This window comes from Montipora foliosa, chromosome 6 (assembly GCF_036669935.1).
Source record: "Montipora foliosa isolate CH-2021 chromosome 6, ASM3666993v2, whole genome shotgun sequence".
NCBI lineage: Eukaryota > Metazoa > Cnidaria > Anthozoa > Scleractinia > Acroporidae > Montipora > Montipora foliosa.
The window spans coordinates 5,968,660-5,991,159 of record NC_090874.1 but is presented as its reverse complement, the minus strand read 5'-3'; the positions used below and the strand labels follow the sequence as shown (position 1 = coordinate 5,991,159).

The window sequence follows — 22,500 nt, the reverse complement described above, 5'->3', positions numbered from 1 at the left end:
GGACGACTATTCCGAGTACAAGTTTTCCGTTCTGAGCACGCTCACTTCGAAGAATGTCGACCTCCAAGCCTTAGGCGCATGCTAAGTACGAAAAAGTCGTACCCGTACTTGTCCTCCAATCTAAGGTCCCTCCAGAATGTCTTACCCAGCCTAGCACCTATTATTAAAATTTCGCACCATAAAGAGACGTAAAATCAATATTTATGACTTTAAGTGAGGTGTACAAAAATTTGCCACGTCATTCTTTGGACCTCAATAATCAACACGCTGACTCAGTCGGTAACTTTTAAAAGAAAGAAATTGAAATTTTGTTCCAATCCAACCTTAATTAAAGAGGAATTTTATTGTTTTATAAATTCCATTTTGTCATTTTTCCTCGGATCGCATGTTCGTCAAACAGTTAAAAATGGTCCAAAAAATGTTCAACATCTTAGCAAACCTTGAAGTATTTAGCCGCCTTTTGGTAAATGGAGTCAATATCTCGCTTTAGATGCGCATACAACATCAGATGTTGATTATCGTTGGAGAGGCGGCAAGGCACAAGGTGTTGAAATCGTTTCCAAAGAAATGGCTCAGTTTGACTTTGGTGGAGCTAAGACCAGCACTAAGGCCAATACAAACAGCAAAGGTAGGGATACGGCAAGATTTGAAGATCTAAGAGCCGTCTTGACTCAAATGGCAAGTGATTACCAGGTCCCATCTGTTCAAAGGACGCAAAACTTCATCCAGTGGATAAGTCACTATGTCACAGTTTAAGTTTGTACAAAGATTTGATTATCTGCTTACTTAACCGTGAATATGCACACTCTAGGCACATCTAAGTAGAGGTGTGTACGAAAACCTTACCCAAAGTTGAACATGGACTATATTCTATGCGGCTCGATCTGGCTTATCCACTTGATAACATCCGGACTTTCAACAACTTATGACCAGGGGCCCGTTTCTCGAAAGTCCCTAAAACTTTTCGCGGCCGAAAAGCCATTTGTGAAACTCCCGGTCGCTCGTTTTGGAAAGCCAATCTTTTAACATGTTTTCAAGGTAACAAAAAGAAAAATGACTGTGTAGTTTGACGACTTAAATCCTCTCCGTTCTTGAGTTGAAAAGTCCCAAATATGCCCCGTAATGTTTTGGGACTTTCGAGAAACGGGCCCCAGGAGCGTACAACCACGATATCTTTTTTCAATGTGGCGGCTTGAGCAAACTGTCTCAGCCTCTAAAGCCGAGTGCCAAACTTTGAATTGCGGAGAGATAGGCCCGTTTTAAACATCGTGCTAATATCGTGTTGAACTCAGTTAAATTAGGTTCGATTTAAGCTCAAAGGTTTTAAGGTGGCTCAAACAAGTTTCAACGCTTCCAAGTGACGTTGTATCATGTATTAGCAATTATATTGTGGTACCAAATGAAACACATTGCTGAATAAGATACAGTCATTATTGTGACGTAATATGTCACCTTGGCAACGGACAAGCCCTGTAAAAACACCTTTTATTTTTTCTTTAGTTGCTTATATCTCAAAGACAACCTAGGTGACCCCCATTTTTTATTTCCGAAAAGTAATCAGAAGGGCAAGATGAAACTTTCTGCAAAGTTTAAAAAAATTATTTCCAGCGGATTTAGAGCCACCTTAAATCTGTGATTTTTTTAAGATGGCTCTGAATCCTCTGGTTTGGAAATAATCGTTGTTTCATATGGTACCATAAAATTACTGTTACGTGATACAGTGCTGTAGCATCAGTCGATCTAAAGAGAGTGTCTTTTAAGCGTTAAAACCCTTTCGAGCCTCCTTATCATCCAAATTTAATTAATTGTGATTTCTGCCATCTTGTCTGCTGAAGTTTGACTTTCTGTAGTCTTTTCCGCGTCTTTGGCTTCAAAAGCTACCAAGCTATCAATGCCGTAAACCAATGGGCCAAGCCCAGATGAAAGATAACTCTTCACTTGGCCTTCGTACACTTCCTTCCTGGTTTATGGACTTCTGACCAAATTAACGATTTGAAGTAATTTGTTCCTTAGGATCCTTTGCCAGTTTGCGTGCCGTCTTTACCTTCAAGCGTCGCGTTTCTTATTTCATTACTGCGACTTACATGCCTGCCATGGTGCTAGTGATTCTGAGCTGGTGCTGTTTCTGGATCAATCGCGCGGCAGTACCTGCACGCGTCACGCTTTCCATAACAACTATATTAACCATCATCTTCCTTTATGGCAACATCAATGCCAACATGCCAAAGGTAAGTTTTATTGATGCGAAAAAGTTGAGTTGACAGGAAATTTTTGGAGATATGAATAAACTTAAACATTGGGAACCTAGTACCAAAAACATTGGGAACCTAGTACCAAAGCAATGGACCGCGGTTTTGCTGATACGCGTCTATTTTGGATTTTCTATGGACAGGTCAGTTACAGCAAAGCTATCGACTATTTTCTCATGACATCACTGGCATTTATTTTCATGTCACTGCTGGAATTTATACTTGTCCTCAACACGGATCCCCGTTTTTGGATAAGTAGGCGGAGAGCAGAAAGAGAAGAGAAGATGAAGACATTATACAAGGTATAAACTGCTAATCCCATTAAATTATACAATCACCTTAATTAATTAAACAAAAGTTCATAATCCAGAAGTGGATGAGGCCCAACAGTTTAGGAAGGCTACTGGTAGCGGAAAAAATCGTAGCAGTATTGCGTTCCTTGCACGATCATTTGCATTAAGCACAAGCATTCCCTCGTGCGGCTTCTTGGCTGCTGGCCAATTATATGTGTGTGGTCAGACTCAATTAATCTGATTGGCCATAATTTGGCGGGACCCGTATATTCTAAATTTAAATAATACCATTGGCCAAATGAGAGATGGACTTCTGCGTTAAACTTGCAAATAACTCCTAAGTTGTTCTTTATATTCGTTTCTTTGTATATTTTTGTTATGGTGATTGAATGAATGTCCACACCCAAGGAAATCATCATTTTGTCAAGTCACAACAATCAACTGAACCTCTTCACGACCGAGCTGTGTTAGACATGGCAGACATGGCACTAGTTCTTATCTGAGGTCACAAAATTCCAGTTTCCAAAACGTTTAATAGGAAGTTTAAGATCTGCGACGCAACGGTAACGAAAACGTCATTTAAAATTGCAAGTTCAGGTTAATTAATCTTTTTTGTCATTATGTCGGCTTGTGTAACTCCTAAGAACTAGTGTAACTTTCCAGGAACTGAATTGGGAGGTGCAGTATTGAATCTACGACAGAAAATCCAAATTCGCTGCCTTGTGTTCACGTTCTCCGTAGAACTTCGCAGATTTGCCGAAAACGTGAAAGAAATGTACAAAAATGAAAAATACACGTGCAGAGCGTGCAGAGCTATTGTTTTTGCTCATTAAATATGCAAAATTTGTGACGTTTTCGTTGCCGTCGCGTCGTAGATCTTAAACTCCCTAATGACAACTAGACGCATGCCTCAGTTTAATCATAGGTAACCCAGGCTCACTGTGTGTAGGTAAATATAGAGAACATATGAGGCGAAGTTTAGGTCTGAAAATTTGCTAGAAAATGGAAATAAAAATCGATAAAACTTACCATGTGGTGAGCTGTTGTTGTCTTTAATACGTACACGAAGTTTCGGGGAAAATGGTCCCAGTCCCCGTTCACCTTCCTTCATAATATAGTGACAAGGTAGGAGACGGAAGCCAGCTTATGGACTCCGATCGACCCAAAACAAGCGCGATTTTTTTCGCGAAAATCGAATCCAGTCGCTAAATAAACACGCCAGGCTCGTGGAACATGAATTTCTCTAAACCATGAATCCACTGAAGCATCTCCAGGTAGCAACGCGAAGCCACCAGACTCCGTAAAACTTGTAAGTTAACCTGCTAAAATGGCGGCCAGAAAGCGTTGTACTCGCGAAGTGTCCAATTCAAAACGCCTGGTGACAAGTATAATAAGTCCCCCTGGAGGGAGGGGAGTTCCAGATTGCTCAGTGAGTTTTGTTTTTAGCAATGTGGGACTCCCCTCCCTCCAGAACTTATTAAACTCGTCACCAGGCGTCTAGAGTTCAGTGCCATTTTGAATTGGACACTTCGCGAGTACAACGCTTTCTGGTCGCCATTTTAGCAGGTTAACTTACAAGTTTTACGGAGTCTGGTGGCCTCGCGTTGCTACCTGGAGATGCTTCAGTGGATTCATGGTTTAGAGAAATTCATGTTCCACGAGCCTGGCGTGTTTATTTAGCGACTGGATTCGATTTTCGCGAAAAAAATCGCGCTTGTTTTGGGTCGATCGGAGTCCATAAGCTGGCTTCCGTCTCCTACCTTGTCACTATATTATGAAGGTAGGTGAAGGGAGACTGAGACCATTTTCCCCGAAACTTCGTGTACGTATTAAAGACAACAACAGCTCACCACATGGTAAGTTTTATCGATTTTTATTTCCATTTTCTAGCAAATTTTCAGACCTAAACTTCGCTTCATATGTTCTCTATATTTACCTACACACAGTGAGCCTGGGTTACCTGTGGTTTAACTCGCTCGGTCATAGCTCAACCCTCTGTACGTCTTGCTATTTTCCATGGGAGCAATCACATAAAAGTGCCCCTCTCAAATAAGGACCCTTACGCTGCCAATCAACGCTAAAAAGGCAAGTGTTAGCAAGAGTCCATTGAGTGATGGACTCTGGGTGCTAGCAGTGTTTTATATGAGAACCTCAAGTAATGTCAATTTTGAGGTTGGCCGCAGATATCTTGCCAAACCGGCCGCCCTTTTGGTAAGTTCTTTTTTACTAATTTTATGGTTTCAATATTGTTTAATTAACGTAGGACATCCCTCCAGAAACCCTTGCAACCTTAATAGACGACAAGAATAAACCAGACGAACAGATTCCGATGGTACAGATGAACGGCCCAAGCAAAGAAGAGGAAAAGGAGGCCCATAAAGCCCCATCCATCATCAAGACTCACTGGATCGACATCGTAGCGCGAATCTTGTTTCCCCTAATATACTTTTCGTTCGTAGCTTTTTACTGGATATACTATCTTAATCACCCGGACTCTGCTCTCAGTTCGAGTGTCACTTCGTAAGATTATACTTTTTCCGGAAAAAAGAAACGCGGATGAGTTCATCTTCGTAAGGTGTTCGTTTCCGATAACACCCTCGGAGCTGAAAAGCAACTGATTTGAAAAACAATGACATCCTTAATCTAAAACCATTTCTTCATGAAAGAGCGAAACTACCCTAGAAGCATTTTCTTTTTTTTTTAAGCTTACCGTTTGATTCCCTTGGTATCTATTAATTTAAGACTTCATCGAATTACTGTTTGGTTAGATATAAAAATTATCTCAACCACAAGAGTTAAATTCTTAAAATCTCCCAGAAATGTAAAAAATTATTTCTGATTTCAAATAAACGAAAAAATTCTGTTGGTTTAAGGACGTTCGCGCGAAAATTTTTCTAACATTGATTTCTTTCTGCAAATTTTACCATTGAAAGATGACGAGTTAGCGATGTCAGAAATGTAAAAAAAATGGGGGGTTACCGACTTCGTTTTGGAGAACTTGCCCGGAAGAACACCCTAAATCTGAAAAACTCCGGATTCTTTAGAGAATAAGGCCACAGTGTCTGCAAGTCCAAAAATATTGCAATTACATCTTTGAAGTGAAATGTTCTCTACCAAACTTTGTTTAAGTGGACCCATCAAGTGAATTTAGTTAATTGTTGAGGTTCCTTAAAGAACAAGTTAGCATTTAGCGACCATAGTTTCATGCGCCTTGCAGCCGCAAGATGGCAGGATTCCATGTCCCGAGGACAAAAACTTCCCACATTGATTTTTTGTTCATTTTTGGACAATGCGGAGATAATTGAAAATTAAATCTGTTTCTCAAAAGAAGAGTGGGGTCACCGAACATCTAAGATCGTTAAATCCAAGCAAAGCTATAGCAATGACCATCTGCCCTATCATTGTTCATTTTAGTACTAAGCGCGCGCGCTCGACGCATGACGTGGCATGTGAATTTGCGTGCGCTGTAAGGATGCGCAGTAGAAATGGGCGCTAACGTCCTTAAGTGACTAGTATGGCTTCCAAGCTGTAAACGAGTAGAGTATTTTCTTCCAGAGACGAAAGTCCATATGACGTCAGAGGTGGATAGGACCTCAAGTAAACCTAAACCTATGCAATTGTCGAAAAAAGGTTGCTAAAGATCCTTAATTAATCTTAACCCTTTTATTGCCTTATCGAAAAGCAAAACTAACGATTTCGCTCAATACTATTTCTCTCGCTCCCTCAGAATTGACAGCAAAAATTTATGTGAGAGAAATATTCGTCTGGCTAGATGTCGTCGAAATGTCTTTTGTTTCGTGAAAGAAAACTCGCATCACGTTCTGATGTAAATAATTGCCGGATTCAATGAGCGGAACAAAATTAAGATTTCGAAGAGTAAGCAGTGTTTGAAAAACCATCTTGCGATTGGAAATTCCGAATGTAACCTCTCCTTTGCTATAAATCTTTCGCGGCAAAAACGCAATGGGGGGTAAATAAAATGTAGCTTATGAATTGATGTATTTAAAACACAGCGATCACATATTTACTTTAAATACCAAATTTCATGAAGTCATTCCACAGCTTTCTTCTTTCTTCCCTGCCACAAAAGGATGATAATGCAGTTGTTATGAAGTAACGTGCGATGAGGCAAAAATATGGAACATAAATCTTACAATTCGTTGCTTTTGGTTCCAGCATCATTATTGAGGATATAATTTGATTGAAATTTCTTAATGGACAGGAATTCCGGGAAGGTACAAAGTTATTGCCTCATCTGAGAGTATCATATTTTTGCAAATGATAAGGGGTTTTGTTTGTTCATTTTCAACTTTCGCTAATTTATAATTGAAGCGGCAGTTGTAGATTTAAAGATCAACTGAATATACAATGTTTAGAAGGTCAATTGATCTCATAAATAGAGACAAAGTGAAAAGAAAATTGGATGATTTTGTAAGTGTTAAAAAAGCGTTGAAAGAAAAGGTGACTGAATTTTTAAAGAGGTGTGTTAGAGACTAACATATATACTATATATATATATATGCGCATGCTCACTAGCTCGCTAGTTTGAGCACTCTGGCATGGCTTAGGTGTACCACATGTGTGGGACACTTGGGGTGGCTTTATAAGCTCAACCTCCATCCCAGACATCAGCACTGCACTGATGAGGCCCAGAAGGCCGAAACAGTACTGTCTGCAGTTAGTTATATATATATATATATATATAAATACTTAAAGAGGAAAAAAGGACGCAACTACATTTCCCGACAAGCCTGTTTCGTGAATCGCTTCACTCTTCAGGGGTTTCACCCCTGAAGAGTGAAGCGATTCACGAAACAGGCTTGTCGGGAAATGTAGTTGCGTCCTTTTTTCCTCTTTAAGTATTTATTCCGCTCTGCTTTAAAGTATTGAGCACTGTTCCACGAGAAAATCGACTTACAGACTCCCTATATATATATATATATATATATGAAAGAGACATAAATATATTTAAATTGAAGAATGAAGGAAGCACTTTGAAATTGAAAAGTGGTACTGAATTACAAGTGAAAAATTCTCGAGTTAGTCTGAGAGACCAACAACTCTAATAAATATGTATAGAATGTTTTAATTCATTAGGAAATAATAACCCGCTTGTTATAAGAATCTTTTTCAAAGATAGATAGCTTACGTATCGCAAAGTATTTGTTTTCAAACATCCTGTGGTGGATTTTACATAGGATGAGGTGCAGTGCCTTTTTCCATGACTCCACAACGGCCATATTTATGTCCTTAGACAAAGAAATGGCGCCAAGTTGGTTTTCCAATTCTTTCACCCGGGACGGTTCAACTCCATTTTTATGCCATTTTTATGTTACTTCTTTGTTTCGGTTACAGAAAATGGCCAATGATCACTTGGGCAAAATCACCAGATTTTGAAGGTTGTCCAAGACAGCGAATTAACGAGATTCAATTTAAAAAACCTTATCAAAAAAGTATATAGATGAAGTTTTTATGTGTAAGGACACACTTCGCCAGCGACTGTCATGCGCAGTACCATGAATCTCATTTTGCACTGAGCTGCTCTTTTGGAGATTTATCTCTTTGTGGCTAATTCTCTAAGCAATCAGTTGAGTCCAATTGCATAGCTTCACCGTCTTTGCCTCAGAAAGAAGAAAGGCTGTATATTATGGCATATTAAAGGACAGACTTTCGTTAACACTGATCCTTGTCTCTCAAAGTACTTCCCTTGGTAAAACTTCAATTTATTAACATCATTATCAATACTGTTTAAAACATATTGTACAAAGATGAGTGCAATTGATTGATGCATATATCAAATATTTACAATTTTTGTCTGATGGGATTAAAATGTTTGCTATTCTTAACCGACAGTTTTTTTGCAGTGAGTGATGAGAAATAAATATGTTATCTAAAAGACGTATTTCATCTGAACTTAGTTTTGTCAGCACGCGCTAAAAACACTGTCCTGTACAGATAGGTTCCAAACGTTATCCTGGGGAAAGGAAGCAATAGGGAGACTTTTCAATAGGGTGACTTTTCAACATGTTCTCGAGAGCAGAATTACGATAATCATATAATGTCACCCAGCGTTGAGTATTTGATAATCATAATTACATGCCATATACACTGGTCTAAGTCCCAGGACTTAGACAAGTGTATAGCAGATAAAAAGAAAAAAAAGTAGTCCCTGGACAGAATTTAAACACGGAGCTTTGGCTTATAGGAACAGCTTCTATTCACTAGCCCACGATGAGGAAACTACAAAGTTTCTTTAATAATTGTTATTTGTTGCCTGGCATCTAGAATAGGATCACTATAATTAAATGATCAAGCCCAAGCGCTGATTTCAAAATGGTTAACTTTGTGCCTGTTAGTGTGGCCTGAACTTTCTCGTTAGTTGTGTAAAATAATTTGTTAGCGAGTGTTAGCGCACGTTTACAGCCCGGTCTCAAATAAATTAGATTATTTTTTAAAAAATTTGTCGAAGCAAGCGGCGACTTGGTGGTTAAGTGGTTGGGAGGGGTGACCAGTAAGCTACTAATCGTAGGTTCGAGTCCCAAGTCCGGATATCTAGGTTGAATTTTAAAAGAAAAATGTTCAATTCCCAGAATTCCGGCATTTCCAACTGTCAGTGTCATGATATAATAGGCTAGTTTCGAATTGTGCAGCAACAAAAGAACAATACAATAATCGTATATTCCAAGCCGGTTGATACTATATGATTGGCCTCCATTTAAATATTCTTTTGTTTTTATTCAAATAAGCCCTTGATGCCTCGTTCTTAACCTTAAAATTCAAAAGAATATTTTATCTTGAACGAGGCAACAAGGGCCAATTTGTATCCGCATAAATCAGCGGCCATTTTGGAATAAGGTGTATAGCAGTGTCGAGAATGAGTTGCACTTTTCGACTGTTTCAGTTAGGCGCGGTAATTCCTGGGGATAGTCACCCCCAGAATTTCCGCGTTCCTGCATCCAAATTTTGACGGGTATGTCTTCATACACATGGATTTTATCTCATGAGCGAAAAGTAAGCGCTATCATCGCTAAGTGAATTCAAGATGTTCGTGTTGATTTCTGACCGCCATATTGGTGCACAACAGGGGGGCGGGCTACACCAACATTGGCAGTTTCATACAAAACCAGGATCTATATAAAGTTGTGCGAAACACTTTGACAAATTACTCAGAAACGATGTACCGCACAGACCTGACCAAATTTTTGGCTTATTTCATTGAACAGTTTGGATTTTATTTTATTTGTTGCGTGACAGTAAAAACGATCTATAAAATATCCAGATATTTATTAGTTTCAGCGCAAGTTGGTTAGAGTAGTTACCAGTCCTTTCTCGTTACTGATAGTAACAGTCCTCTCGAGTTCATTTATTTTAGTTTTTACGCTACTCCTCCCTCCTCTTCAGGCGCAGAGCCTGCTTTCTCCTTCCCGCCCTCCCTTGCGCGCAAATTCGCATCGCGAGAGTGACGTTTGGGAACCAGGCAGACGCTGCTTGGTTTACACAACGAAAAAACGTGTGGTTCCTAACGACGCTGATGTAATTCGATAAATGTATATGAAGATATAGATATAAGTATTTTTGAATAACGAAGTAGTCAAAGATGACGACCCTTGAGGGTGGGAATGCGAGATATGCAAAAGTGTTTTTTTGATGGTGCAATAGAGTGGTGTTCACAGGGTTATGTTTTCGAACATAAGTCGATTATTTACTCCACTATCGTGTTTTTCCCTCAAAAAGAAATATTCGATGTTTGTGGAAGTCCCAGTAACTGTGTCCAGTGAATTGTTTTAACTGAAATTTAAAAAACGATGTCTGGCTAAAATGATTAAGAACTACAATACAATACAATACAATACATACTTAATTGACCGCTGGGCCAATGAAACACAATCAACGAAACAACAGAACACAACAACTACAACTGTTAAGAATCCCAACTGGCCGGAGGCAAACCAGTTGGCTATTTACAAGTGCAGCTGGGAAGTTGAACCAGGGACTACCAGGATCAAATTCAACGAGTGGTCAGAGCGGGTCTTGAACCCGGGATCACCCGATCTCAAGGCAAGCGCCCTAACCACTGGGCCGCACTACCTCCTCTTACGAGCTTTCGACTGCCCGAACTGCAGTCTTTGACGGGTAAAATGAATGACCATTTACATTTTTATTTCGCAATTCACGCTTTTTATTCAAATTTTCTCATCGCTTTCTTATCATTCATTTTACCCGTCGAAGACTGCAGTTCGGGCAGTCGAAAGCTCGTAGTTTTTAATCATTTTAGCCAGAGATCGTTTTTTAAATTTCGACTATGTTTTACCCTGGCTGTGGCCCTTCAATATTTTTACGAATTGTTTTAAGTTTATCAATACCGTCCGGCTTTCATTGGTGGAATGATCAACACCAGCATTCACAACTAAGAATCTAAATATATGAATACGTTTTATTTTGGAGAATATTGTATACACTGGAAAGAAATAAACAATGGAATTTTACCATTATTTGCGTTAAGCGTTTATTTCCATCGTCTTACAATTAGCTGTTTCAGGCGATTAGGTATCTGTCTTCATGAACTGAACATACGAAAAGCCTGTCCATCAAAATTTACATTTGAACGCTTCTAAAGACCGAAACAAGCGCGCAATCGAGGCTCGACGGTGTCCATTTAAAAAGTTCCCTCTCTTCGTTCCACAGAAATATAAACCTGGCTGTTGACACACTCCACATTTCTCATCATACAAAAGAAATCGACCAACTAAATTTCTCTCGATGGAGGTTAGTTCGGTTATGTGCGTATCTCTTATATTATGTTTTTATCCATTTGGAAATCAAAAACTCTCTTTCTCAAACTTATCCTTGAGCAAGAATAAACAGCAGTTCTGAATCACGTTGCTACCAATTTAACCCCCACAATCATTGCATTTTTAATGAAGTCTACTATGCGATAATTCAACATCTGATTTCTTTTCATGTACAATTTCATCAACTGTTTCTACTACGCTTTCTTCCAGCAAAATCAAATTCATAAAACGTCTTATTGTGTGTTCATAGATTTCAGAGGTCTTTTGATGCGGTCGACGGGGGTTTTGAATTTATTCATCATTGGAATCTTGCTGCCGACTCCTGTAAGGTTGCTAACACTTGCGGATTTGGTCAGCTCGGTATTTTCTTTGCCGCGGGGTGTTCCTGCTGAGATAAGCTTGTTGCGAGCTGCCGAGCTCACAAGCTGTTAATGAAAGCAAGAAAACAGAAAGTGAATAAGTATAGGTAATCACATGATTTCGAGTGCAATTTGGAATACAGGGGTACATAAGAACGAGTAGATTTTTTCAAAGACGGCCAAAATCGCACGAGCCCGTAGGGCGAGTGCAATTTGTAGTCTTGGAAAAAATTTACAAGTGCTCATTTATTCCAAATTTTACGAGAACAATCACGTGATTACTTATTAATAATATACATGAAAAAGTTCGAGATGGTTAAGCAGAAGAAACGCACGCGTATCACGCAATCAAGGAAAAATTCCGCCATCCAGGGCGCGCGCTTGATTTGAAAACAAAAGATTTGATTGGTTCTGACCAGACCCTATTGTTTATTAGCCAATCATATTAGCAATGGTATTACACTTTTGCACTGTGTTACACTTAAACTGCACTGCTCTCAGCCCATCAGAATCGAGTAATTTTCTCATGTTTATTATTACACATGAAAACGTACGTTCGAATTGAGAGGGGACTGAATAGTTCCAAGATTGTATGGAGGAGTTCCACCGCGTGGCTAACTCTTGAGGAGCTTCGGCGTGGGAGGGGGGGAGGAAAGGACATGAAGCGTTGCTCAATACCTGAAGGAGGGGACAAGCGAAGGAACACGCAAATGGGCAAACTGAAGTTGCCTCTCCCAACCCATATACTTACCGTTTCCAAGATTCAACTAGGCTGATTTCGACTTTTTACACCTGATGACGGTTTTTCCTCTGGCAGGTAAAAGGAAACGCTAAGTAAAATTTACCTCACAAGGAAATAGGCTTGGGGCTATTCCGTCCCCCCCCCCCCCCGGGGGCACTCTGAACACTACCTTCTATTCCCCTCTCGACACCCCTCAGTCCATTCTCGCCGCGTTTACCGTAGGCTTCAGTGTTTTAAGTTACACTACCTGTGGTGGCTCAATAAACAAAGATTCCTCAGTTGCGGATTCGTCACCCTCAAGGCTGTCATTATCCGGGATGCGATCATCTCCCTCACTATTCCGTAGTGGAAATACACCATTGTCGGAACTCACTGTACTGGCCCGGCTCAGTTCAAACACAGGAACAGCCTCCTCACTTGAAACACTCTGTAAACAGAACAACTAAATTAGGGAAATCACCCGTGACCAACTCCTTAATTGAAAAGCCCGTAAGAGGATCATTCTCGTCTCCAGAGTCCGCCTTTCTTTTGGTCAGCGCCAAGAACGCGGCCTGTGGCCACGGCCAATGAAAATACGCGCAGTCGCGGTAATGGTGTAATGTTGTAACCGTTGACGACCGTTATTTTTTCACATTTCTGAGAATGCGCAGAAGAGCCGGAAGTCCGTGATCGCAGACTTCTGCTTTGGCTGTGGCAAGAGTCCGTGTTCTTGGTGCTGACAAAAAGAAAAGCGAGCTCTGGGGACGAGAAATGTAAGAGGTCCAAAAAGTTTCTAGGGTTCCATGGAGTGCGCTCCTGAGGATGAATAGTACACCGGCTACTCAGTGTATCAAAATTCAGATTGCATTAGGTACCGACAGAAGCTTTTTTAGTTTAAAAATTGGATGTAACGTAGCTCGTACATTCTCCCGCGCGTGCAGCGTCGATCTTATTTTCGTCCATATTTGGGTATAAAATTGGTGTCCTAAAACCCCCAGCTTTTCTCCAAGGAAAAGTGTTGCAAGTTACACGCTTCAATTTCATGAGCTTCTGGTACCAATAATATTCAATTATAAAATGATAGCATATACTAAACCTTGACTTGTGGAGGATCTGGTGAAAAAGGCACAACGTAACTGGCTTGAAACCTTTCCTTCAGCACATCGTGTGGCTCAGTTCGGATGAGCTGAGTGGGGTAATTGAATGGACGCCTCTGGGGTGTGGAACCTGCAAACGATACAAAACGAGGAACGCCGTGAAACTCGCACCAGTACGAACAATACAAGAGTTCGTGATTTTACGCAGCGATAACAAAGTATGACTTTTTTTCATTCCAAATCCATTGCTTGATAAGGAAAGCAATCTTTGGGGTCAGGGAACGATAGGCCCAAATAGTATGCAATGGAAACAATGGAGCCTAATCCTTAACACAATAGAGCTGAATCCGATACTAGACCCGGTTTTAATAAAATTAGACTTTGTTAAGTTTGGTTTCACTAGCTACGCAAGTACAAGCGCAACTATAAGAGGACTTACTTCACCGTGAAAACGGGGTTGACACAAGCATAAGCACAAGGAAATATGCTACGTCTAGCCAAGTAAAGCACTCGTTCCACTCGTTGAGCATTCAAACAAAATGGCGGATGCCGTGTTTGATTTTGATTCTTATGTCGACGTTCATAACCTACTTACGCTTGTACTTGCGCTTGCGCATGCGCCGCTAGTGAAAACCAGGCTTAAAGGGCTGCGTGGTATCTGAGTATTCGACTATATGACGAAATGATAAATGCACAAACGATAACGCAATCTGCGCTCCGGTGCAAGCACTAGGGTAAATTTGTTTGGGCGTTACATCTTCTGGTTTTGTCATTACGAGAACCGGGGAAACTTGCGCCAGCAGCAAAACGGCGGGTATCATGATAACACCCCAAAATCTCGGCATGATTCTTAGAGGCTTCTCCAGCATCTTATTTTAACAAACACGGAAATCGTTGCTTTTGGAAAGTTCACCGGTTGTGGAGGCATCAAACAATAGCTTGGGCACTGGGATACTTGCGTCACCCTGTCGTTGGCACAACTTACCAGTTAGAATGAACAAGACCATAAATGCAAACCTCAGTTAAAGGGGCACTGTCATACTAAATTTACTGTTTTCAGGTAAAAACTGCGTAAAAATCTAAATTAGTACTCTAGCTCATTCGTATAACACTCCTGACAAGTCACTGAACTGAATACGAAGTATAATATGGCACAAAAAAGCTATTTGTATTTAACTTTTGGTGACTTTCAAAGGACAACGTCTCCAAACGTAAAAAAAAAAATGGTCAACTTTCAATCCATTTCAATCCCCTCCACCCTTGGCTGCAAACAACAAAGAATACCTTCAGAGCCCTTCAATGGCCATTAGCAACAAAACTACAGTATTATTTTTTGTTCTTCATTGACACAAAGACGTCTCTTAGTGTTTTGAATTTTGACTAAAATAGCGTGACACTGCCCCTTTAAATGAACCTAGATCATATCCATGTATCGTTTAATGCCCTGGCTCCTACTGAGAGTCTCTCATCGCTCAGTAGTAGAGTATCGGAACTAGTAAGAGAAAGGTCATAATCACTACTATTGTTAGGGGAAGTTGAAGTGTTAAAAGGAAAGGAAAGGAACTTTATTTAAGTGTCTGCATGGTCGTTCTAGTGCTGAAGTGCTAATTGGGGATACTGTTAAGTCAAATCAAGTCAAATCAAATGAAATGTTGGTTTTCGTTCCGTGTATCCCCGAAATGCATCAGTTCATAACTTGCCAATCTCTGTTGTAATACCTCAAGAAATAGCAAAGCACATCTCCAAAAGTTTTTTATGCATCTGAAATATTAAAGTATTATTGCTCCCTTTCTACCGGTAAGCGCATCACTGTATAGCTGTGACCCCACTAAAGTATTTCTTTATAAAAACGTTATGGATTAGTGTAAAAGTAGATGATGGTTATGTATAGTATTGTCAGTATTATATAGTAACTAGTGTGAGTACTGTATTGATAAAATGTAATGTGAATAGTGTATAATAAATAAAAAATAAATAAATAAAAGATCATCATCAGAAGAAAAAAAGCATATCTCAAATCGCGGTGCACTTGAATCAACTTTACACAGAAATGGGTTTATCAACCGACTTGATAAACCCATTTTTCTGTTTCACTTTCCCACCGACGCAACACCAGTTTCTCTGAAAACTAAACCCCTTTATCCACTTCGAATCAGTTTTAGACGAGTTTCAGATCAGAAATCTTTGGACAAACCTGTGGGAAGATCATCCCTCAACTCCTCCTCGAGAAACTGGTTTATTCTTGAACCAACTTGCTCAACTAGTTTGTTCTGGTCACATGACCATGCGTTGACTGCCTCTGATTGGTCGGACAACTGGCGTTCCTGTGCAGCAGTCATTTCCTGGAGCGTGTTACCATGGCAATCTAACGCGTGCTGAATCTCACTTACATGTTGTTTGATTTGCTCTTCGCACAACTAACCAAGAGAAACGGAAAAATGGTTCGTGCTCAAGCATGCATTTATCAAGTTACTTTCGAAATGAAGGGGCCATTACCGTGCGAATCCGAAAACCGTGAACACTGATTTGATTTTGACATCAAAAGCGACATGAAAGCAAAAACTAATTACCGTTACTGGTTGCAGTCTAGTTTTCTCGCGCATGATTGGCTTTTACTTGAAACAATAACTTTCATAAATATTTCTAGTCTTCACGGTTTTAGGGTAGCTCGAGTAGCTCTCGGTACTTCTAGACTTTTTTTCTTTGTCCCTTCAAAGCTTCAGTCTTCGAGCATCATAACTCGACATACACAAAACGCACAGCCACAGTGTATATGCATGAAGCTACTGTTTTACAACATTTACAGAGCAGTTTCAGCTAAAGAGGGCTACGCTGATGTCCCAAAATCTTACTCATTTCCCATGGGATCACTTTTCATTGGAAAACCATGGCAGCTGAAAGGACTCATGACCGGTGGTTGGGCAGTTTCTAAAGCTTCCCAGGTGTTTTCGGGCCCTAAAAATCAATTTGAGAACTTGTGACCTACAAATCGCTTCCTCCAAAACGCCAGCCTTTTAGTGTGTACAAAAACGTGGTCAGTTTGAAGCAGCTACATATATATGAAAGACATCTATATTTTAAGCTGCGGATAGAAACATGAAGATTTTATAAAACGACGTAGACAACTTTTAGCTTTTAGAATCTCTGTACGGTGGTCAATTTACATTATCAACTCCGTTGATAAACCAAATTTTTGTAGACAACTGAAAGCCTGAGAAATTTGGACCCATGACTAATGGAGCTACTATACTAACTCTAAGTTACCTCAATTGGTAGAGCAATGCAATGGTATCACAGAGGTCATGAGTTCAAATACCGCGAGTTCAAGCTAGATTTTTCTAGACTGCTCGCATTCCCTTTGAGTCAAACGAACCTCCCGCTTTAGTGACGGGATTCTACCCTCGGCTCGCTTGCGTCACTAAAGCTGGAGGTTCGACTGACTCTCAAGGGACTGCGAGCTGTCTAGATTTTTTCTGGTGATCGTTTCGTTACTGCCAAAGTAACGCTGATAACTGCGATGATTATAGATCTCCACGGCCCGTGGTCAATTTATGACCCACCTTGACAGCGTGCTGCTGTTGGCTTGAACATGACCTGATCGCGTCCATGTGCTGAGAAAAGGATTCATCCAACATGTTCTGCCATTGAGTTGCAAGCTACAAAAGTTTCCAAAGGGATAATTTAATACTACCATCCTTTCACAGATTTGACAACACGTAGATATATCAGTGAACCGCGATATTGCTAGGATAATATTTTTGTCTCAAGCAATACGAAAATTCACATTAAGAAATAGGCATCGGTCGACCGGGATAAACTATAGTTTCAAAATCACCATCTTTCATACTTTTTAACAGCATTTTTTACATTTTGTAAAGGGATTTACGAGTCTTAAAACAGCAAATAATCACCGCGTACAAACGTACAAGTAAAGCGCGGTGGACGGCTTGTATCGAGATGGGTGTGGTTTAATGTGGCTAAATGTAATTTAGGCTAAGTTAAACGGGAAACAATATTGCTGGCCAGCAGTATCTCACAGAGTTGGTGTGTGGGGTGGCCGGGGGGTTTACTGCAGGGGCGTTACGTAGTTTACCGCTCAGTGTCGGATGTCAAGTCATTCCACGTGTTTTTCGCTGCTGGGCTGTTTTCCTTAGAGCTTTGTTAGAGTTTTTCCTTGCCTTCGGACGCTTCGGTTTTAACTTTACGATGCCGGCCACGAGAAATACGAACAACAGTTTACAGACGGCTCCTGTTTTGCCGCCCACGCCCAGCGATATTGATATTCGTCCCGCGGTGGAAACTGGCGATCTGCAAGCCCCTGAGGCGTCTAATTCAGATGCTGGAATCTCGCCGGCGATGGCTTCTTTTATTGCCCGGACGGTGCAAGCTGCTTTGGCTGCTGAACCAGCCAACAATCAGGCGTCATCGCTCGCCACCGCCTCGGTGGTTTCCGGCCTTGCAAATCCTCCTGTTTCGTCCACTGTGCAGGCGGGCGGGTGTTCAGGAGGTGTTCTTGAGAGCGGTTCTTCGTCGCTGTGCAGCTCAGCCAACAGTTTTCTGGCCGCTGGAGGAGGACTGTCGCATCAAGGTAGGCCACTTCAGTCTATGCCTGTAATTGTGCCTTCTTTTGTGTCGACCTTTTCGACTCCTTCGTTGTCGTCGTCCGTTACTAGCGCAGTAAACGTACCCAATTTGCAAAATGGTGCGATTCGCGATATCGCCGATCGTTCTGCCGTGCTTCCTTCGCCGCTGCTGGACCAAGCGTTCGTTGTTGGTCCCGGTTTTTCGCCTGTTCCGGCTAAGATCGTCGCCCAGATTGTCGCAGGCAAATTCACCGACTTGAGTGATCTGTTGGCGGTCAACTTGGTACAGAAAGATCCAGAACCGCAACTGTTATTGGATGGCCGGCTTGTGTTGACTTCTCAACCGAGGAAACAACGCCGGCGCATTGAGGACATTGCGTCGTGGATGGAGGCCTTCGCCATTTTCTCTCTTATTTTGGTTAACCATTTTCCTCACCGCTGGAAGGACTTGATGCAGTACCAGCTTTTGATCTTGCGTACTTATCGCCATTTTTCTGGGCGGGTGTGGCTCGATTACGATCGATCCTTCCGCGAACACGCTGCCGCTACGCGCCTTACAGATTGGTCCCTCATGAATGCGGAATTGTTTAATTTTCACACGGCTGGTTCGTCAGTTCGCAGCTCTTCCCTGGCACAATGTCACGAGTCTCTCGAGCCCCCAGGATCGTCGTCGGCCGCCATTGTTTGCAAGTCGTGGAATAGGGGGCGTTACACGGCTCCGTTCGCATCGTGTCGTTATGCACATCGGTGCACGTTCTGTTCGGGCGCTCACCGTTCGAGTGCATGTTCGACCAAGCCAGACAAGGGCAGCGGTGATGATTCCAAACGTCGTGATCGTTCCCCAAGCGTCTCTGGGTCGTCTTCGCGTACCAAGGCTCGACGTATTTGACTTAAAGCTGGCTCTGCCCTGCTGCAATGTAGTTGTTACCATGTCTTGCTTTTTTTTTTTTTTTTTTTTTTTTTCTTTTCTGTTGTGTTTAGCCCCGTTTGCCTAGGTGCCAGTGACTGTGTTCACCTCGCGTTAAAATTTTTTAGGTTCAATTTTGTGACTTTAGGGCGCCCTTCATGAGGCGCTCCTGTAGGTTTTCAGGTATCTACCTCGCGCATAGATTTCGTTATACAGGGACATCGGTTTGCGTTTTTGTTCCTAAGCATTCCCGGTTTATGCTTCGTGGTAGTTGTATGCCTTTGTTTTGTTCTGTATTTTTGGTGAGCATTAAACTTGTTTGCCCTGCGTCTGTTTGTGCGTTGGTGAATATTATAATTTCAGTGCTAGCATATCATTCCAAAATGTTGTTTTCTTGCAATTTCCCTTTTAGGGTATCCCGTTTTTCATCCTGTGTCGGTGGTTTCCCCATTGAATGTTGCTCAATTTAGGCGGAACTTGGCCGGGCACCCGAATCAACAAGCAGTCTCTTATGTTCTCGACGGCCTCCAGCATGGTTTTCGTTTGGGATTCCGCCCCACTCGCAGATTACGGGTAGCCAAAAAGAATAAACCGTCAGCCTTCCAGAACCCGACGGTGATTGACGATTATCTGGCCAACGAGATTTTTTCCCCCCTTGCCCAATTTACAACTAAGCAGTTTCGGAGTAATCCCCAAAAAAAAAAAAGGTCAACCGGGAAAATGGCGCCTCATTGTGGACTTGTCATCCCCTCGGGGCTCAAGTGTGAACGATGGTATTAATCCTGACGATTTCTCTATGCACTATATTAAACTCGACCAGATAATCAGCATGGTTGCCAAGCATGGGCCTGGGGCTATGATGGCTAAGTTCGATGTGGAGGCCGCGTATCGCAATATCGCAGTTCATCCGGAGGATCGATATCTTTTGGGGCTGAAGTGGCGTGGCCAATTCTTTGTCGATTTGGCCCTCCCCTTCGGTCTCCGCTCTGCGCCTTACATTTTTAACTGTGTGGCAGATCTGGTGGAATGGATCATCGTGAATAAGTACAGTGTAGCAGACCTGATGCATTACCTTGACGACTTCCTTACAGCGGGCCCCCCGACCTCAGAGCATTGTGCTAGGAACTTGCAGACGTCGCTAGCTGTCTGCCGCTCGCTTGGCCTTCCTCTTCATCCCAACAAGTGCATTGGCCCGTCTACTCGTTTGGTGGTATTGGGGATCGAGTTAGATTCACTGGAGCAGTCAGCCCGCCTGCCAGCCGAAAAGCTGTTGGCGTTACAGGATCTGATTCAGTCTTGGCGGCCCAAAAGGTGGTGCACAAGACGCCAACTTGAATCCCTGATCGGCCATCTCCACCACGCCGCTAAGGTAGTGTGGCCTGGGCGCACCTTTCTGCGCCGCATGATTGATCTACTCTGCTGTTTCCGTTCTCGGGACCACCCTATTCGTTTAAATGCTGAGTTTCACCTGGATATTCAGTGGTGGCATGATTTTCTAGCCTCTTGGCATGGGGTGAGTTTTTGGTTGATCCCTGGGATGTCGGCTCCTTCCGATGTGGAAGTGACCTCAGATGCTGCTGGAGCGTTGGGTTTCGGAGCTTATTTCAATACAGAGTGGTTTAGTGGTGCATGGGTCCCCTCTCAGACACGTCAATCTATCGCCTACAAGGAACTTTTCCCGGTCGTGGTCGCTTCGCACCTGTGGGGTCAACAATGGTGTCGCCAACATGTTCTTTTCCGGTCAGATAATGAGGCAGTGGTACACATCTTGATCTCCAGGACATCTAAGGTCCCTTGCATCATGCAGCGTTTGCGTCACCTCCTTTTGGCGGCTGCTCGCTTTAATTTTACCTTCACCGCGCAGCACATCCCAGGCATCCATAATAACATTGCTGATGCACTCTCTCGATTTCGTTGGCAGGAATTCAGGCGGTTGGCCCCCGAGGCTCAGCTACACCCAGTCCCAGTCCCTCATCAGCTCTGGGAGCTTTTGATACCTCCACTTTAGAGGCCCAGTGTCGTGATTTCTTGGTACAAGGGCTGGCTCCATCAACTCGCAGCTCCTATGTGTCAGGCCAGAGAAAGTTTTACAACTTCTGTCTGCAACTTGGCAAGATTCATCTATCTGGATCCCCCTGCCCTACTGATGAATGGACTTTGTGTCTTTTTGCGACCTTTCTGGTAGGTACTGTTCGGCACTCAACCATCAAGGTGTATCTCTCAGCAGTTCGCTCGTTGCATATCGACCAAGGCTTTCCTGATCCTCTTGTGGATTGTTTGCGGTTGCAAAGGGTGCTTAAAGGAATTAAAAGAACTCAAGGTGATGCTGCTTCTTTACGCTTGCCCGTTACAGATGACGTCATGGTGGCGATTTTTCGTGCCTTGGATTTGCGTCTTCCGGATCACTGCATGTTTTGGGCAGCATGTAATTTAGCATATTTGGGCTTCCTTCGCTCTGCGGAGTTTACCGTCCCGAGCCTTGCTAATTTTTCACCTGCTATCCATCTGGGTGTGGATGACATCGCAGTGGATTCAGATACGTCTCCCTCGTGTCTGCGTATTAGGGTCAAGGCTTCGAAAACAGATCCGTTCCGCAAGGGCTGCTACGTGCACATTGGCAAGGGCGAGTTTCCTCTGTGTGCAATCCGTTCTCTGTTGGCTTACCTGTCTCTGAGGGGAAATGAGCCAGGCCCCTTGTTTCTGTTTTGTGATGGACGGCCGTTAACCCGTGCCATTTTATCATCATGGTTGCGTGACATTTTAGCATCAGTTGGCCTCCATGGCAAGTTTTCCAGTCACAGCTTTCGCATTGGTGCAGCTACGGTAGCTGCAAGGAATGGCATCCCAGACCATCAGATTCAAGCGCTGGGGCGTTGGACAAGCACCGCCTACTTGTCTTATATTCGTATCCCTGCGGAGTCGTTGTCGCAACTTTCGAGGCAGCTCGCATCTTCTGCTGCTCGATGATCGTTCATCCAGACCCCACAGGACATGCAGGGACGGTAGGGCTTTCGCTCCTGGCGTGGTATGTTTCCGTTTCTCCTTTCGGGGTTTGGGTTCTGGTGCTTGGAAGGTTTGGTGGGCCTCAGTCCCGCCTTCACCCCTGTTCGCGGGCCCTTCGCCCTCCAAGCACCGTTGGAGGGCTGGGTCTGGTGGTTGCCGCTCACAGGGCTGTCATGGATACCCCTACGCGTTCAGAGTGTTCGTGGCTCCACCATTCTTTCGAGGCACCATTCCCCAAACTTATCTATTGTTGATGAGTTTAAATGTGGCTAAATGTAATTTAGGCTAAGTTAAACGGGAAACAATATTGCTGGCCAGCAGTATCTCACAGAGTTGGTGTGTGGGGTGGCCGGGGGGTTTACTGCAGGGGCGTTACGTAGTTTACCGCTCAGTGTCGGATGTCAAGTCATTCCATGTGTTTTTCGCTGCTGGGCTGTTTTCCTTAGAGCTTTGTTCCCGGCCCAACCCCCCCTCTTCCTATGGTAAGTACAGGGTA

General features: G+C 42.6%; 4 protein-coding genes and 1 pseudogene across 8 annotated transcripts in view; 4 read left to right on the top strand and 1 right to left on the bottom strand.

Moving 5' to 3' along the window:
* The window catches only part of LOC138006482 (gamma-aminobutyric acid receptor subunit beta-2-like), a 25,504-nt gene extending 18,349 nt beyond the window's left edge, over positions 1 to 7,155 (top strand). For all 5 annotated transcript variants that reach the window (XM_068852834.1, XM_068852831.1, XM_068852833.1 and 2 more), the window contains 4 exons: positions 491 to 628; positions 2,014 to 2,228; positions 2,393 to 2,551; positions 4,806 to 7,155. In XM_068852834.1, the coding sequence (XP_068708935.1) occupies positions 491 to 628; positions 2,014 to 2,228; positions 2,393 to 2,551; positions 4,806 to 5,066 (773 nt within the window). In that variant the 3' untranslated portion in view covers positions 5,067 to 7,155. The remainder of the gene's footprint in view (positions 1 to 490; positions 629 to 2,013; positions 2,229 to 2,392; positions 2,552 to 4,805) is intronic.
* Positions 1 to 22,500, top strand: part of LOC138006483 (kelch domain-containing protein 2-like) — a 62,790-nt gene that overhangs the window by 9,525 nt on the left and 30,765 nt on the right. The window lies entirely within an intron of this gene.
* Positions 10,957 to 22,500, bottom strand: part of LOC138006476 (kinesin-like protein KIF11-A) — a 29,568-nt gene continuing 18,024 nt past the window's right edge. Inside the window, exons 23-27 of the mRNA XM_068852818.1 lie at positions 17,072 to 17,167; positions 15,706 to 15,928; positions 13,511 to 13,641; positions 12,683 to 12,862; positions 10,957 to 11,759 (exon numbers count right to left, since the gene is read on the bottom strand). Of these exons, the coding sequence (XP_068708919.1) occupies positions 11,568 to 11,759; positions 12,683 to 12,862; positions 13,511 to 13,641; positions 15,706 to 15,928; positions 17,072 to 17,167 (822 nt within the window). The 3' untranslated portion in view covers positions 10,957 to 11,567. The remainder of the gene's footprint in view (positions 11,760 to 12,682; positions 12,863 to 13,510; positions 13,642 to 15,705; positions 15,929 to 17,071; positions 17,168 to 22,500) is intronic.
* On the top strand, positions 17,718 to 19,002 carry LOC138008457 (uncharacterized). Its single transcript, XM_068855788.1, has one exon. The coding sequence runs from the start codon at positions 17,718 to 17,720 to the stop codon at positions 18,981 to 18,983; it is 1,266 nt and encodes a 421-aa protein (XP_068711889.1). The 3' UTR covers positions 18,984 to 19,002.
* LOC138006477 (uncharacterized) lies at positions 19,798 to 22,022 on the top strand (annotated as a pseudogene).